The 17497-nt window shown below is 39.4% G+C and overlaps 1 protein-coding gene across 2 annotated transcripts in view; it reads left to right on the forward strand.

The window, feature by feature from the left end:
- The window catches only part of RELN (reelin), a 479973-nt gene that overhangs the window by 429092 nt on the left and 33384 nt on the right, over positions 1–17497 (forward strand). For both annotated transcript variants that reach the window (XM_003782608.3, XM_023518943.1), the window contains 5 exons: positions 5566–5706; positions 7053–7230; positions 8913–9106; positions 12395–12651; positions 17151–17305. In XM_003782608.3, coding sequence (XP_003782656.1) covers positions 5566–5706; positions 7053–7230; positions 8913–9106; positions 12395–12651; positions 17151–17305 — 925 coding nt within the window. The remainder of the gene's footprint in view (positions 1–5565; positions 5707–7052; positions 7231–8912; positions 9107–12394; positions 12652–17150; positions 17306–17497) is intronic.

Raw genomic sequence — 17497 nt, forward strand, 5'->3', positions numbered from 1 at the left:
TGAATATTCAGTACTTGAATATTCACATTTCCTGTTTCTATCAGTCCACAGTGGCCATGAAGAGATTCTGTTTTCTGGTGTTTGGGTCCTTAATCTCTAAGATGAGTCTTGGGTGCTGCCATAAGCAAATTAAGATGGTCTGGCTCATGGCTTCTAGCGAAAGAGTCTTTTACCTTCTTCCAACCAGGCTGTAAAGGCCCCAGCATTGGGAAAAAGCACATGTCAGCTCAGCTGAACAGAGGGCCTCAGCCCGTAACTTATAGACAACAGCTAGAAAGGAGTCATGAACTTTGGTACCAAGAGTGTGAATGAATGAATTATGGTGAAGGGCTCTAAAAGGGTGAGCCATCAGAGAGGGGTACAAAGACCAAGACCTGGGGTGGATCCACCTGGTCCACTGAGTCTAGAACAAAACAAGAAAATTGTGCTTAGGGGTAGAAATATATGAAGGGGTGACTCTCAGAAATTATTCTGTCCACTTGGCTCATTTCATAGGTATACGGACTATGTCCAGTAAAAGTTACAGGACATTATTTTCTGTGTGATACATACTTCCTCATAATCACTGTACATAGCCTTGAAGTAATAGACAGTTCCGGGATACATCCTTGTGCATTATACTAGAGAGATTGTTCCAGGGAAAGGCTGTTAATCCCTCAGAAGTTACAGAGTATGCTCACAGTTCTAGGAGCACTGTGCTTTAATAAAATGTGGCTTTGGAATATAAAGATATATTAAAGATACAGCGTACTAACCTTCCCATATGCTGGTTAGACGTGAGGCCACGCCTGTGACGATTGTCTCTCAGAGGCTGTTTCTTCCTCCTAGCTGGGTCATCTCAGGGTATCTCAGCACAGGGCAGGCCCACCTGACTTAGTTGCACTAACAAATAGGGCCCCCAGAGGAATCCCTTTCTGAGACTCCCAACAAGTCTGTGATTAGGATTCCAGAGGGAAACTTGCATATTAGTGCCGGCCTGCCATAGGTAATATCCTTCACTTTTTAAAGAAACAGCTTTATTGAGATATAGTCACATACCATATAATTCACACATATAAAATATAAAATTTGGTGGGGTTTAGTTATTACTAAAAAGCCCACAGTGTGAAACCATCACCACAATCTAATTTTAGAACATTTTTCCTCCTAAAAGAAACGCCGTACCCATTAGCATTCACTCCCCACTCGCCATCCCCCAAGCCCCATCCCCCCTCCCAGCCCCAGGCAGCCACTCATCTGCGTTCTGTATTTGCCCATTCTGAGCATTTTCTATGAATGGAATCATGTACTATGTGTTCATTTTATGAATGGCTTCTTTCACTTGGCATGGAGGGTCATTTGTATTGTAGTATGTATCAGTCCTTCACTCCTCATTATGGCTGAATAATATTCCATTGTATAAATTTTTCAAATTTTATTTATCTGTTCATCAGTTAATGGACATTTGTGTCCTTTCCACTTTTCATGCTACTACAAACATTTGTGTATAAGTTTTTGTGTCAACTTATGTTTTCATTTCTCTTGGGTATATACCCAGGAGTGGAATTGCTGGGTAATATGGTACCTATGTTCAACATTTTAAGAGACCTTTTTTCCACAGTGGCTGTACCACTTTACATTCCTACCAGCAATGGGCAAGGGTTCCAATTTATCTACATCCCTGCCAGCACTTGTGACTGCCTGTCTTTTTGACCATAGCCATCCTCTTGGACATAAAGTTGTATCTCATTGCACTTTTGATTTGCATTTCTCTGATGACTAGTTTAAGATATTAAACATCTTATCATGTTTTTTGACCATTTAGTATGTATCTTCTTTGGAATATTTTCTACTTTTATCTAATAGAAACATATAGGCTAATGGAGGAAATTTTATGCCAAATATTAAAAAAAAGGTCTTGGATAGCAAGGAAAATATAAGACACATTTTGAAATGGGCCAGACATAGCAGAACCTCTTACTCAAACACAGAGGGCCAAGGGATTCAGCTATGAAACTTACACAGAAGCCATGATACATAGATTTGCATGTACATACAGCAGCAAATGCACACAGCCTTCCGTAACTGAACAAGTGTTCATATTTAGGGGTCATGGCAAGGAGAGGATCATTTTATAGAGGTTGTGGTGAAGTTTTAGAAGGTTTACTTAATGGGAATACAAAGTATTAATGAACTATACATCTTTGCCTTGCCTCTGTTTTGTTAGTAAATCGGTGTGTGGCTTAGGGCACTGGGCCTCATTTTCTTCACTGGTAGGGTTAGGGTAGATTTCCTAGGGCTACACATTTTATGTATCTCTTTGGGGTAAAGGATGAAAAGTTTAAACATATGTATGATTCCTCTAAGCGGGCTTTTTCTCATGATTGTGACAGTGAGGACTTCGTAGGTAGAGTCCTTCTGAAGAAGAGAAGAAACAAAAACTCTGAAAAGTGTATTTAAATGTATTAAAAGGTAGAGGCAGTGCAGGAAGGGGGAAAGGTAGCTGGGAAAGGTAAAATTTTAACTACTTAGCAAGGATGTCCTCTGCACAGTGCTTAGGTAGCATTTACTACGTGCTGTAGAGGGGAAGAGATGGTATAAATTCAAAAAAAAAAGCAAGGGTTTCAAGGATACAGAATGAAAGATCTGCTCTGAGGCCATTTTCCCTCAACTCCAAGAAGTAGCAGCTGGTGGTGGCCATTATTATAAGGAATCTTGAGGATAAATGATGACACCTGCCACAGAACACCACCAAGACACTCGTAGGTCTTGGTAAACAGGAACTAATTAATTTTCACAACACCCTTGTGAGGCAGGAACTAGCATGTCCTTAGCTTTACAGACGGAGAAGTGTCAGCACATAAACATAAGTGATTTGGCCTCTGCACATAGTGAAACTGTGACAGGGCTGGGACTAAGAAATCCCAGCAATTGAACTTCCAGACTCTCATTCTTAACTTACATTCCAGTTCTTCTCCTTAGCCAAAAGTATTTCCTCTTTGTATAAAATAATTTTGGATAGTATATGTCTCCTTTTTTTATGAGCACATAATTACTAGGCAGTTAAGAACATAACATTATCACATTTGAGAAGGGGCCTTAGAAATCGTCATTTAACCCTCTCATTATATATATTTAGTTACTCACCATGGGCATAAAACTCACTAGTGCCAGAGTACAAATGAGAGTGGCCACTTATCTTTACTCCTGTTGGCCAGCTCTGGTTTTAGAACATTCTTCGCATGGTTTCCCACTGTTTCCTTTTTCTGTGGAACACCAGCGAGTTGTATAAATGGAAAATGTCAGGGTTGGAAGTCCCCATAAAGGCTGTCAACCCCAACAATGCATCTGGTTCTTAAATCTTTCTGAGCACTCTCTCTAAGTGGTTGCCCAGAGTGTGATTACACACAGCTAGTGATCTGAAAGCCACCACCTGCTGGGCAGCCCAGCCACCTCTCAGCTGCTGGGGCCCTCTCCTCCCCTTTCAGCCATCACTCTCTGCCCATCCACCCAACATCCCTTATTTGACTCTTCCTGGGCATCTTTATTGCTATCGACTTAATAGTTTTTAAGCAAATGCTTATGAAGCCCCATGTATAGGTGCCACCAACAATAGAATGGTAAATAAGGAGAATAATCTAACAGAAGAAAATGCATATAAATAGGCACTGTGAATGCAAAATGATAAAAGGCTTTGGTGAAGTGTGTAGAGGATATTAGGGAAACACAGAAAGTTTATTATTTATCTACTCTGTATAAGCACTGAGGATCTAAAACAGTATTCCCCGAAGGGCTACAGAAATAGTCTCTGCCCTTCAGAAGCTTATAGTCTAAGAGAAATACAGAATAAATACATAAATATTGACTAGTTGTCAGAACCCAAGTAATTATATGTCATGAAAATATGATGTTCCACTGTGTTACTTATAAGGTGTTGCTGCACACAAATAGACATAGCTGTTGACAAATTTAATCATTAACAATAACTCATCAGCCAAACTACTGAACTGTGTAGCTCCAGGAGGGACAGGTGAGAATAGCAGTCCCCTTACCTACAGAGCTCCTACTAAGCACTGGGTGCACAACACTGAGCCCTGCTGCCCCCTTGTGGCTCACTGTTCCTTGGAGGAGACAGACATTTCTCAAATGCAAATAAATATACAACTGCAATTGTGACAGGTGCTATAAAAGGAAAAGCATGGCTTGCCCTGAGAAGGAATAACATAGAAGAAATGCCATCGGTAAAGGGGTCAGGAAGAAAATGAAAATTTCTCTATGAGGACCTGACATTTCCTGTGAGGCCTGAGGCCACACAGGAGTTACCAGACAGAGAGAGAGAGAGAGAGAGGAGGAAAGAAGAAAAGCATGGAGGCAGAAAGATGGGGCAGAGTCTGGAGTGCTTTGGGAACTGAGAGAAGTGCTCTGGAGGTAAGTGGCTGGGATGAAGGAGGAGAGCCCAGCTCAGGCAGAACCTTGTGGGCCAAGGAGAAGGCTTAGGGCTCGAGTCAATGCAATAGAAAGTGATGGGAGGCTGTTAGGCAGAGATGACTCTGTTTGAGGCACTGAGAGCCGTAAGGACGATGGAGAAGTTAGTTTGTGCATATAGATGTAGACCAGACCAAGTGAAGATTTTAATTCTAATCTAATTTTAATTCCTACTTTCTAAGCTTTATATGAATGTTTTCAATTGGAAGTTCTTGCCATTGTTTTGTCTTTTGTTCTGCCTAAAACAGATATGCCTCTCTCAAATGTGAGTCTGTCGATGACAAAACATAAATGGATAAATTAGCACAAACCATTCCTCTGCAGGTCTTTTAATGGTCCACTGGCTTGAGCCTCAAGCATTGTTTGGATTTTGCTGCCATCTAGTGCCTCTGTTGTGTATTTGTGTTTCTGAACAGGACACGCCCCACAACTGTGCAAATGAGCAGGTGTATTTCTGCTTCTGGGATGGGAGAACCTTTGTTTTGGTTTGACTTATATGGCTTCTAAATCAACATAAAATAAGTCTGGTCTTATTTATTATGCTCTCACTTTTGTCTTTTCAGTTATCTAGAATTTCCTTGATCTCTACTAGTCTCAGGAGGGCTGTGTAAGATAGCCCAGTGTGCCCACTGCACAAAATTGTCTAGCTTTGGGAAGCAGGAAACTGAGATCCAGCCTGTATTCTGTTTCCAAGCTGAATGGAGAGGCTTACGGCCCTCCTGGACAGGCATCTTTGCCTTATTTACATATAACTTCCAGCAACTCTGCTATTACTCCACAATACTTCCTAAGCAAAACTTGAGGCCCCTGTTCTCCTGAGGCTTCCAGTTTTAGGATTAATTTTCGTTTCTGATTTAGTCTGTTTTTAGGAGGCTCAGAAGGATCACTGGGCCAAAGTAGAGGGTCAAGCTGTTGCAGTTTGATTGGTTTGTTTCCATTAAGTGAGGATTTGCCTGGACTGTTGCAATAATGCAAGTACTTTTCAGAACAGGCCTGGGAATGCACATGCTTCTGTGCTACGCCCCTCTCACATTCATTCCAACATCCCAGAACATGTTCTCTTTTCCACTGCATCCTTCATTATAATTCTCTTCTTCCAAGGTCCCAAGCCACTCGTTTCCGTTGGCATCAACCAGCTCCTTTTGACAAGCAGCAGACGTGGGCAATAGATAATGTCTACATCGGGGACGGCTGCATAGACATGTGCAGTGGCCACGGGAGGTGCATCCAGGGAAACTGTGTGTAAGTAGAGTTCTTTCTTCCTCCTGACTCATAGTCCTCAAACTTTTTTAATGGGTGGTCAGTTCACTGTCCCTCAGACCAGTGCAGGGCCAGACTGTGGGCCCCGGGACAAGTTGGCTGCTAAGCAGGACAGGCAGTGGCAGCAAAAACACCTGGCAGGCCAGATAAATGTCCTAGGCGGGCTGCATGTAGCCTGCGGGCTGTAGTTTGAGGACGCCTGATCTAGAAGATGTTTTTCTCAAACTGACTTTTTAATCACTCCCAAGCTACCTTAAGTTGTACATTTTCCCTAAAATATGATATTGTGGTAACTGCAGTTGCTGGATACTGTATCTTCATTCTTAGAAGATTAGGAACTGAACAATAGCTATCTTGTCAGGAGAGGGCTGAATTACAGTTGACTGTATTTTATTTCCTTCTGTGTTTCTGTGATACACTTGAGCCTTGAAAATAACATCAGAAGAGGTTCAAGAGTTCATTATGTTCTGGCCAAAAGTAATGCATCTTAAGGATTTTTCTCACTCAGGTCTAAATATATGTAAGGATATGCATTTGTCCCAGTTTAGTCAATATTCCTGTGTTGGTTTGTTTGCATAAGAAAGTATGTAAACGTCTGGCCGATTTGCCAGGATTCTTTGATGGAGAGGTGTTAATATATCACTCTTGGAGAACCTAGAGCCTTTGGAAGAATCTAAACAAGTGTAAGTGCGCATGGGCTCACATACACCTCTGCGCTTGATTTTCATGCCGTTTGATGGGGTAGTATATGAATGAAGAGGCTATGAGAGAACTCATAGTCCCTGCTGACTGATCTCACACACCTGGTTTGCGTTTCCTTCAATTAATGATTTTAGCCCATATTCAGGATGACCCTTGAGTCCCTGAGTCTTTGCTTGGGTCAGAGATGACAGTTACTATTCAAAGTATTTTCTGCTGTTTGGAACTGAGCCTCTTGGATCCCTAAGTGGCTCAAACCCTCTGTTAAAAAGACCAGTTGCGTAAATTACTAGGACCTACCAGTTTACTTTGGCAGCTGCAATTGTTTATCAGCCATTCAAAGCTGCGTCATATAGAGACAGGGCTTTAGTAAATTCTTTGAAGTTGCTTCTTTCTCTCCACCTGTAACCCTAAGTCACTCCTTTAGGAAATCCTGGAGGTAGCTAATTCACAGCTTATTTCTAACCTTCAGCACTGTTAAGAGCAAGTGAATTATAGCAAGCTCTGTGAAAATCAGTAATCCTTCATCATTCTGGACTAGAAAAAAGAATTGGCTTCACTAATTTGAGGACACACCTGCAAGAGCTTTGTTTGATATTGACTTTTCCTTTCTCTTCCTCTGCACCCAGCTGCGATGAGCAGTGGAGTGGCCTGTACTGTGATGAGCCTGAGACCTCTCTTCCGACCCAACTCAAAGACAACTTCAATCGAGCTCCATCCAACCAGAACTGGCTGACTGTGAATGGAGGGAAATTGAGTACAGTATGTGGAGCTGTGGCTTCAGGAATGGCTCTCCATTTCAGCGGGGTAAATGTTCTGGCTACTCACTTCTGCATCCTTTAAGTTCCCCCCAGATAGTAGCATCTCTTCTGAAGCTTAATGGGCAAATCAAGATATAAAGTGGGTTACCCTGAAAGCCCAACCCTGATCTGAACTTGTAACTTTATACAAATCAGTAAATACTAATTATTTCCAGCATTTTTCTATCACAAATCAGTGGAGACAATTTTATTACCCAGGCTAGTGTCAGCATGGGACATGTTTAAATACACGTTAAAAAGGATTTGAATGAATTTCCATCCTGGAAGAGAACACTTGCATAGTGTGTGAGGTCTCCGTCCCGTCTGGACGAAGCTCACATTGAAAACTCTTGAGCTTGCAAAAGATTTGGGATTAAGGAGCAAAAAAATTCTGAAATGAGATTCAGTGGTTCCTAAACTTATTAACAACAGTTAATCCTTTCTGTAAATTATTCAAGAACCAATAATCATCAGAAATTATCAGACATGTGTATTTAAGGCATATTAGCTTGTGAATGACAGGAACAATGTTGGAAACTTTGAGAAATTTTTCAGCTACTCTACTTTTCTGTCAAAGAGGACTTTGTTTAAAAGTGCAAGTTCTCTGATACCATGATTAAATAAGCAAATTAATTTTTTACCATGAAATTCACTGTCAGCTTTCTATTTCCCCAGCGTACCCTGCCTTAGGGTATTATTTACAATAAGTATTTTATCCCAAGAGTAACAGGAGAACATACAGCATACAAGGATTCTTATGATCACCGATACTGACTGAGAGTATAGTGTTCAGGATACCCTTACCAGCTTAAAGAGAGCTGTAAGTAGCCTAGCTTTTCACATGTGTTCAACCAAGAAGTATCTACCATCGACATAAATTAATATAGATGCCATTAAAATCTACTATAAAAGATTAAATTAAAAAATTACAACTATTCTCTCTAATTGTAAATAAGTTATATGAAATTTTCAGAAGTAGCCATTCTAAAATTTTATATTAAAATGATCATCTCAACATGCTATCATATTAATAGTGGCTGCCTTTTAAAAAAATAAATGCCTATGGCTCGGCTCCTATAGCTCAACCGGCTAAGGCGCCAGCCACGTACACCTAAGGTGGCGGGTTCGAATCCCCAGCCTGACCCACCAAACAACAATGACGGCTGCAACCAAAAAATAGCCGGGCGTTGTGGCGGGCGCCTGTGGTCCCAGCTACTTGGGAGGCAGAGGCAAGAGACTCGCTTGAGCCCAGGAGTTGGAGGTTGCCGTGAGCTGTAATGCCACGGCACTCTACCCAGGGGGACAGCTTGAGGCTCTGTCTCAAAAAAAAAAAAAAAAATGCCTATGAAAAACTAGAAATAGCTAAATAAAAACGTACAACAATGACTTTAATTCCAGCCCAAATCTTGCTTGTTAAACAAAAATAGACAATGGTCTTAGAACACATGGCCCATTGAATACTGAAATTCCAAACTTCAGCAAACATCTGCTAGGTATCTACCATGTATGGGACACCACGCTAGGAGCTAGCATAGTGAGAGAGAGGATAAGAAAGTCAGTGCTACGATACCATGTGATGTATTACAAGTGAAATTTAAAAGAATGAAAGCCAGAGAAAATCTGTCATCTGCAAACAAGATTCCTTATCACTGTTTTGTTGTTTTTTTCCATTCTGCTTCTTTTCCTTAGGGTTGTAGTCGATTGTTGGTCACTGTGGATCTAAACCTTACTAATGCCGAGTTCATCCAGTTTTACTTCATGTACGGATGTCTGATCACACCAAACACCCGTAACCAAGGGGTTCTCTTGGAATATTCTGTCAATGGAGGCATCACTTGGAACTTGCTAATGGAAATTTTCTATGACCAGTACAGTAAACCTGGGTTTGTATCCTATTTTATCGCTAATAGGTAGTAGGTTGAGCAAATATGCATTGTCAGGCCTGCTAGCAATTAATCATAGGGGACTGAAGGAGCCCTTGAACTTAGTACAGGATGCCTCTGCGGCTGACATGAAGGAAGGTTTTTGTGCTGGGAAAATAACTGGTTTGGATTTTTATTTTAAGAACAAATAGTTTTTATATCCCAAAGTAAGATGAAACATGCTATCACAGTGCCAACAGGGAATAAACCTGGCACGAAACCCCATAGAAATTAATGAGTGTGTGGTAATGAATTTCAATAACATTTTAGGAAAATGAGAACAAAAAACAAGTATTTATTTGTTTATAGAATGTCCACTCAGTTTTAGAGAATTTTAGACTCAGAAACAAAGAAACGCACTGAAAGGTAAACATCCTTTAAAAACCTAGAGACTATTTTAAAAATAGATGTAGTGTATGGGTTACTGAAAATATGTATATTCTTGAAGGACCAAGAGCAATTACCATAACCAGTTAGAAATGTCATAGAGGTTGTTTAAAAAGGAAAAGGGCATATTCATTAAAGGAGAAGAAAGAGAAGAGGCAGGAGGAGGGTAAGAAAAGAGAAGCAAGAGAGAGAAAAAGGCAAGAGGGATCGGAGGCTAGAGAGAAGAGGAGAAAATAGAAGAAAGAAATATAGCCCGATCAAGAAATAGAAATAATTCCCTAGTGCGTGACCAGCCAGGTGCAGGCTTAAACTTGAGTAAAATAAAAAGATTCTAGGCGAGGTGCAGTAGTTCATACCTGTAATCTCAGCACTCTAAGAGGCCAAGGTGGGTGGATTGCTTGACCAAGGAGATCAAGACCAGCCTAAGCAAGAGCGAGACCCTGTCTCTACTGAAAATAGAAAAACTAGCCAGGTGGGCACAAGTAGTCCCAGCTACTCGGGAGGCTGAGGCAGGAAGATCTTTTCTTAAGCCCAAGAGCTTGAGATTGTTGTGAGCTATGACACCATGGCACTCAACCCCAGGGTGAGACTCTGTCTCAAAAAATGAAAGAAAAAGAATCTGATAAATGATCATTTAAATTTAATATATCAGTTAAGAATAGATTCAACTATAAATGAAATAAAATGCAAAATAAAAGTTATTCTCTCTCTTATGTAAATTAAGTCTCACAGAAATTAGCCCAGGACTGTGGAGTTGGCTCTGTAAGCACCAGTGACCCAGCTTCCCCCTATCTTATTGTTCTGCTGAACTTGACATGTGACTTGAGTCTTGAGATCAAAAAGGGCGGCTAGCTCCCCCACATTCTAGGCAGTAGGAGGATGGGGCAGAAGGGGTGTACTGTCTCTCTGCAAGGACACTTTCTGATAGTTGCACAGACTTCCATTCACATTCCGTTAGCCAGCATCCAATCCCCTAGCCACACCCAGATGCAAGGAAGGTTGGGCATCTCTTTATTCTGGGCAACTAGGCACATCCATTAAAAAAAAAGATGAGCTAGGGTGGTGCCTGTGGCTCAAAGGCATAGAGCACCGGCCCCATGTGCCAGAGGGGTGGGTTCAAACCCAGCCTTCGTCAAAAAAAAACCTGCAAAAAAATAAATAAATAAGAAAAAGATGAGCTCCTATTATGAAGGAGGTAAGGAGAACAGCAGTTGAGTAAACACCAGCAATCTCTGCCCCAAGCAAAAATTTTAAATCCTGCACTTGCATTAAAAATGTGCTCACCTAGCAGTAGGAGATAGCAGGCAAGCCAGGTGAGCTGTTTCCTTGGTCTTTATGGAGGAGAACTGTCAGGTCTGAGTTTTTAAACACTGAAGCAGGGTAACAACATGGAAAAGGGAGTTGTGTCTCTGTAGGGGAAGAGCAGAACTCTCCGATCTACTTTAGTTCTCTGAAGGAGAAACAAATTGACTAAGGTAGGAACAGTGCTCATAATTTATTTAGACTTTCAAGAAGTGTTAGATGAAATTCCACCCCGAAGCTTTTTAAAATGTGGTTCAGGATATATCAGAGAAAAAAAAAAAACCTAAATTAGAAAGAGGGAAGAGAAAATAGAGATAAAAGATTATTGCATGGGGTAAAGAAGTGTTATTGTGCATCCCTCCAGAAACCGAGAGATTTATGGTACTATGTGATTCATTTTTAAATGTTAATTAAACATGCCAGGTCAATGGAGGTAAAATTTTAGGAAGATCTCTCAAGGTGAGCGTACAAAACAAAATGTAGATGCAGATGAACTTCAAAATTGAGATACATGAGAAAATGAACTTTGGAAAAGGGTTCTGCCTAAGGGATGATGGTCTCCTAGCTGGCAGACCCACACAGGTGAGGGCGTATGGGTCACACTTTCTAGTCTACACTTTCCTTCCCTAAGACCAAGATCCATTAAGCTGTCATGGTGCAGGAGTGCACAAAATGATAAGCATCACCCCCAAAAAGCAAATTATTTAAAAGCCAAGTGTTAGAAATCTAACTAGATGCATCCTAAGTTCAAATAACTCTTGGTTAGTCCCCATAGGCCTTGAAATTAAAAGTAACATGGATTTTTTAAAATAATAATAAAAGAAAAAGATAACTTTATGTAGAGGATAGTAAACCTGAAAAAATTATTTTCCCCAATAGACCTGATGGGCTGTGAATACACATTCACAAAGCACTTGGTACATTTCTGGGTTTTAATGCGTCGTTGTGATTAAGGAGAATTTTAGACCTTGTTTCTAATTTATTAAAGTTCACATTGGCGCATGGAGCCACGGTTTTCCATGTCTGTCCTTGGTGACTGAGTCCAGGATAGCATGCTGGGCCTGCAAGCATTACAGCATTTCTCACTGTAATGTTTTCAACAAAACATACAAGTAAACAAAGTCAATGTCTGTACCCCAACATGGATAACGTACCTGTTGTCCTGGGACAGAGAGCCCAAACATCTTTTCACAATCCAGTGTCCATATTCTAACCCAATTGCTGACACTCATGGAACTAGAGTGAAAAACAAAGTGCCACAGGGAGGAAACAGATGAAACCAATCCCTAGGTGACTGGGGAAAAGTCAGGCTTGGCTGATGTCTACCAGCGTGCATGTACTCTTCTAGGCCTGCAGATGCTCCAGGTATGCGGAAAATTATGGAGCCTTTCTAAGACCTTCCTAGGGACAGAGTATGTAGGTATTTCCGGGGTGCTTGAATTCATTCACATTCGGTTTCCCCAGTTTAGTTACTACTAAGATTTCATAAGATACTGCATGAGATATTTGACAAGGGTTTTTTTTTTTCCTCCACCTCCCACCCCTATCATTTTCTTACAGATTTGTAAATATCCTTCTCCCTCCTGATGCTAAAGAGATGGCTACTCGCTTCCGCTGGTGGCAGCCGAGACACGATGGCCTGGATCAGAATGACTGGGCCATTGACAACGTCCTCATCTCGGGCTCTGCCGACCAGAGGACCGTCATGCTGGACACCTTCAGCAGCGCCCCTGTGCCCCAGCACGAGCGCTCCCCGGCAGACGCCGGCCCTGTTGGGAGAATTGCCTTCGACATGCTTATAGAGGACAAAACTGCAGGTACGTTTTGTACTCAGGCTAAATAAAAATCCCATGGAAATGCACTTTTCAAAACAGTGAAATGTGGACACTTTTTAGATGTTCAAATGGTGTAGAAATAGGGAAAGTGGTATCATCCTTTGGTTCCTCACAACCTTCTGGGTTGACCTTGTAACTAAATCTTATCTTTCATTCAAGCCAGTTAGTGTGTTTTAATAGCATTCTACAACTTTATTGTCAGAATACTTTTCTTCCAAAACTTTCATTTCTGTGTATCCTGTTTTTTACTTTGGCTAGAAAGCCACCATTTCCCAGTCGTTTGTTTTAATAGCCAAAGATAAATGTTTTACATGGTGCCAGGTCGGACACATGTTTCAGATCATGGCCCAGGTCTTGCTCGTCACCCTTCCTTCTCAATAGGAGTATTCACTGATGATGGTGAACCAGGAAGGGCCTCTTTATTCTCATTGTTAACGTCTTTTCATTTTATAACACGATTCGGGTCACCTTTTTTTTAAAGTGGCATCTTTTGTTAAGTATGTATCTTTGTCATGCCACAATTTGGTAATAAAACATGGTATCTTCCCATAAGCCAGTGATATTGAACTCTGTATGTCATATCAACGTGGCATCCAGAGATACAGAGAGACACGGTATAGACTCAGACACACCCAACTCAGCCCTGGCACCTTGCACAGAAAAGACCATCTGGATAATTTAACAATAATAAAACTGATAACAACTTTCCACTGGGATGGCTGGGATGCTGGGGGAAGTTGAAATTGGAGGTATTTTAATAATTTTAAATGCCTTTATTGTAAAATTAATACCTGGGCAAAGTGTGAAATTGAGAAAATGCAGAAAATCTTGAAGATTAAAGTAAAAATCACTCAGGGGATGAGGAAGACCATTGTTAATATTTTGGTATATATTCTTAGAGCCCTTTTTTGTATGTATTTACATAAACATATTTTTGAAAAAATTATATATCTTTGTAGCCTGCTTTTTCATTTAGAACTAAATTCTTATCATTATTCCATGTTATTATCTTTGAAAATAAAAGTTTCACAGCTATGTAATATTCTATAAACATTTACACTATTTTAAGATTACTTTAATTTCATTAATTTACTTATTAGTATATCGTGTGGCACAGTGAGGTAACTAACTATAAATACTTATTTAAAAGCACCCTTGTCAGGGGCAGCACCTGTGGCTCAACGGAATAGGGCACCAGCTGGGTTTAAACCTGGCCCTGGCCAAAAACTGCAAAAAAATAAAAAATAAAAGCACCCTTGTTTAAAAAAAAACCTTGTAAGTAGAAAAAGCTCAAAATGTACCTCACCTCCACAAAGTCATCTTATTCTCTTAAAGTTATTGAAATTTGCTTTCCTAGATCTGACTCAGAACTTTGCTGAATTACCCATTTATTTGTTCCTGTGTAGTGGTTATATAAGTGAGTTTACAGTCAAAGAATACTGCTTCTGCATGAATAAAATTAAACACAGACTAGTTTTTCAAGTATCTAAAATACTGATTTTCACTTTAGGCTTAACTGATGATATACAATCGAAGGAACAGATTTTCTGCCTCCTCTCTGTCTTACAAAAATGGTGTTACCAAGAATGGAGAAGCAAGAATCCAATGTACTCAATTCTAGTATGAAGGCAGTAGATGACCTTATCCATGGTGGGGGGTGGGAGAAAACAGGGAGAGAGGGGAAGGGAAGGGATTGAGGAGTCACAGTGTATGGCATACCTCTTGGGGGCAGGACTAAAGTGACCAGATGTCCCGCTTTTGGCAGGACAGCCCTGATTTTTAACAATTTGTCCCATGTCCTGCAGCATTTTTAAAAAGTCCCAATTTTTGGAAAGAATGCACAACAAGCTAGGGAACACAGGAGACCAGGAAGGGAATATAGGTTTTCGGCTGGCATGTGGCTATTTCACCAGGATATGAGTTTTATATTATTTTTGTTAATTTTATAATGTTAAACTTTAATAATAACAAATAATTGTTGAGAACTAATTATCAAGAACTGCTTATCAAAGTTTGCATTGTTGTCAGGCCCTGCCCCCACAGGCCCCACAATCCACACACCCTCAATGGTGTCCCACTTAACCAATGTTAAAATCTGGTCACCTTAGGCAGGACACGATTATAAGAAGGACTTTATAAATGCAATCAGTGTAACCTAATTCTTTGTACCCTCAATGAATCCCAAACAATAAAAAAAAGTGTTACTAGAAACTGCAACACACACTTATAGAAGTAGTTTTTGATACTGCAGGAGAGACTGATAAGTAAGTTGATTAACGTAAGCCCTCTTTCATCAGGACTGCAGAGTTCTAGCATAAAATGAAATATGGACCCCAGAATGAAGAGGCCCAGAGTATTCTTATTGTAATTAAAGTTTCTGTGCACTTGGACTCTTGAGTCCCATATCTGTGACTCCAAATCCCAAGGAGTGAAAACCCGGATACTGGTATCACAGGAGCTATTTGAATCCAGGGAAAAGCTGCTTCTTGTTCTGCAGGCACATGTTATGCTCAGACAAAATAGAAGTGCAGGCTGACTTACATGAAATTGTTTGGTCTCTTCTCTCGATCCTCTAAGGCCATCAACTCTGCTGCTTGCACAGTGTCCCCAAGCCTCCAGCTGCACCTGTTCATCTCCAGATTCATGTAGGGGCTGACCAGGAAACTTTTAGAGAAAAGCAGGGTATAGAAAATCAAATTGTATCATGAATTAAAAGCAACAAATATTATGAGTTTAATTTCTGACTTTTCTGGGGTAAAATTATGATGTAAATTCATCTCTTCCAGAAGAGAAAAGGAAATATGAGGAGGTATGTATGTGTGTGTCAGAGAGACACAGAGAGGCTCCACATAGAGAATGTTCCCTGCAACAATCAATTTACAGTCTTGCTGCTAAAGCTTTTTAGATTCTTCTGTATCTGTTCCTCCAATAATTTCTGATAATTGAGTACATTTCCTCAAAGTATAACTGTTGATCAGGTTTAGAAAAGGAGTCAAGATTTATTTTAAAAGATATATATCCAGAATGCTTAAATATCCATACCCAAGTGATCAAATATTAAGAACATTACGGTATTCTGTTAGAGATAATTCTATTTTCTTAAATAATGTCTTTATGGTACTTCTTGCCAAATTAAGTATGGCTTCACATTCAGGACTTAAAACTAGTCTTTATAACACATTGCACAATGGAAAGTCTTAATTTTTTTTTGAGTCATTTCTTAACCTCAGAAATCATTTGTTTATATAATTAAATGGGATACTTACCAGCATCTGGGGAAAGGAGAAAAGGGAATCATTTTTCAATGAGTAGGAAGTTTCTGTTATATAGGATGGTTAATTTCTAGAGAGCTACTATCTACCATGAACAATATGGTATTGTGTGTGTGAAAATATATTAAGAAGATATGTCTCATGTTAGATGTTCTACCAAAAGAAAGAAAAGATCAAGAACAAAGCCACACACACAAAAGAACATAAGGAAATTTTTGGAGGTGATAGATCTATCTTGGTTGCGGTGATAGTATCATGGATGTTATGCATACATCCAAACCATCAAGACGTATATATATTTTTTGCTAGTAAAAGCTTGTTTTATTGAAAAGAACAATCACAACAAAAAACATCATATACATTTCTATCAAATAATGCAAGTAACATTATGTTTTTCCTGTTGCTTTGACTATCAGAAAGTTTGATCTAAATTTAATTATTATGTTATTAATCGTACCTTTTCTGTGTCCCTTAATGTTACTCTCTTTTCTTCTGGGATGATAGAGATATTTTGGATGATTAATGCATGCAGCTGTAAAAACTTAATTAAACAAAGATTTATGCAGTTCACTGCAGCTTAATTATACCTCACTTTAAAAATGTACAAGGTTAAATATTACTTCAGAAATTTTTTTTCAAAGTAGTAAGAGGTTATAAATGTTTTGGGTTACTTAGATCACTTTTGTAAGGCTTGAGTCACGGCTATAGCCTACCAGCGAAACAGTATTCATTGTACAGCGTGTACAATTTTTATATGTCAATTATACCCTGGTAACACTATAAAAAACTTCATTACAAGCTTTTTAATTACCCAGGTAACTCTATGAGAATTTGACAAGTATTTAACTCTCTTTCCCATCATGTTACTAATAATTCTTTCTTCTTTAGAAGCTTCTAAAAAGTTAACTCTATCAGAAAAGTTAGACATTCATTTCCCTTTGATTTTTCACTTATAATACATACAACACACCCTCTTTTTTTCTAAGTGTAAGCTAATATCTACCCTTGCGTGTGTACTGATATCAGACAAGTAGGAATATCTCAATTCCCCTAATATTCATGTTCCTAAAACAATGGGTTTATAATAGTGTTTTGTGTATGGATTGTATGTAAAATATTATGAGATGTTTCTACTTAAAATAATTCGAAGCTCTTGCTTCAAGTACTTTTATCATAAATTTTGCATAAGATTTTTGGTTTTTGTTTAAGTGAATGAGCACTGGCTATTCCATGACGATTGCACAGTAGAAAGATTCTGTGACTCTCCTGATGGTGTTATGATCTGTGGCAGTCATGATGGGCGAGAGGTGTATGCAGTGACTCATGACCTGACTCCCACCGAAGGCTGGATTATGCAATTCAAGGTAAAAATGTTACAGTCTTGATTATGTAGATAACCATACATTAGCACTCTAAGAAATCAAAAACATTATATTTGCAATATAACAAATCAAAGATCATCTAATAGTTCATTAACTTAACATATGTTGAAAAAAAATGTAATATAAAGGTAATATACAACTGTATATTACTTAATGATTAAAATGGTTTTATTT

The sequence above is a fragment of the Otolemur garnettii genome, unplaced genomic scaffold (assembly GCF_000181295.1).
Source record: "Otolemur garnettii isolate 467f Iridium unplaced genomic scaffold, OtoGar3 scaffold00005, whole genome shotgun sequence".
Taxonomy (NCBI): domain Eukaryota; kingdom Metazoa; phylum Chordata; class Mammalia; order Primates; family Galagidae; genus Otolemur; species Otolemur garnettii.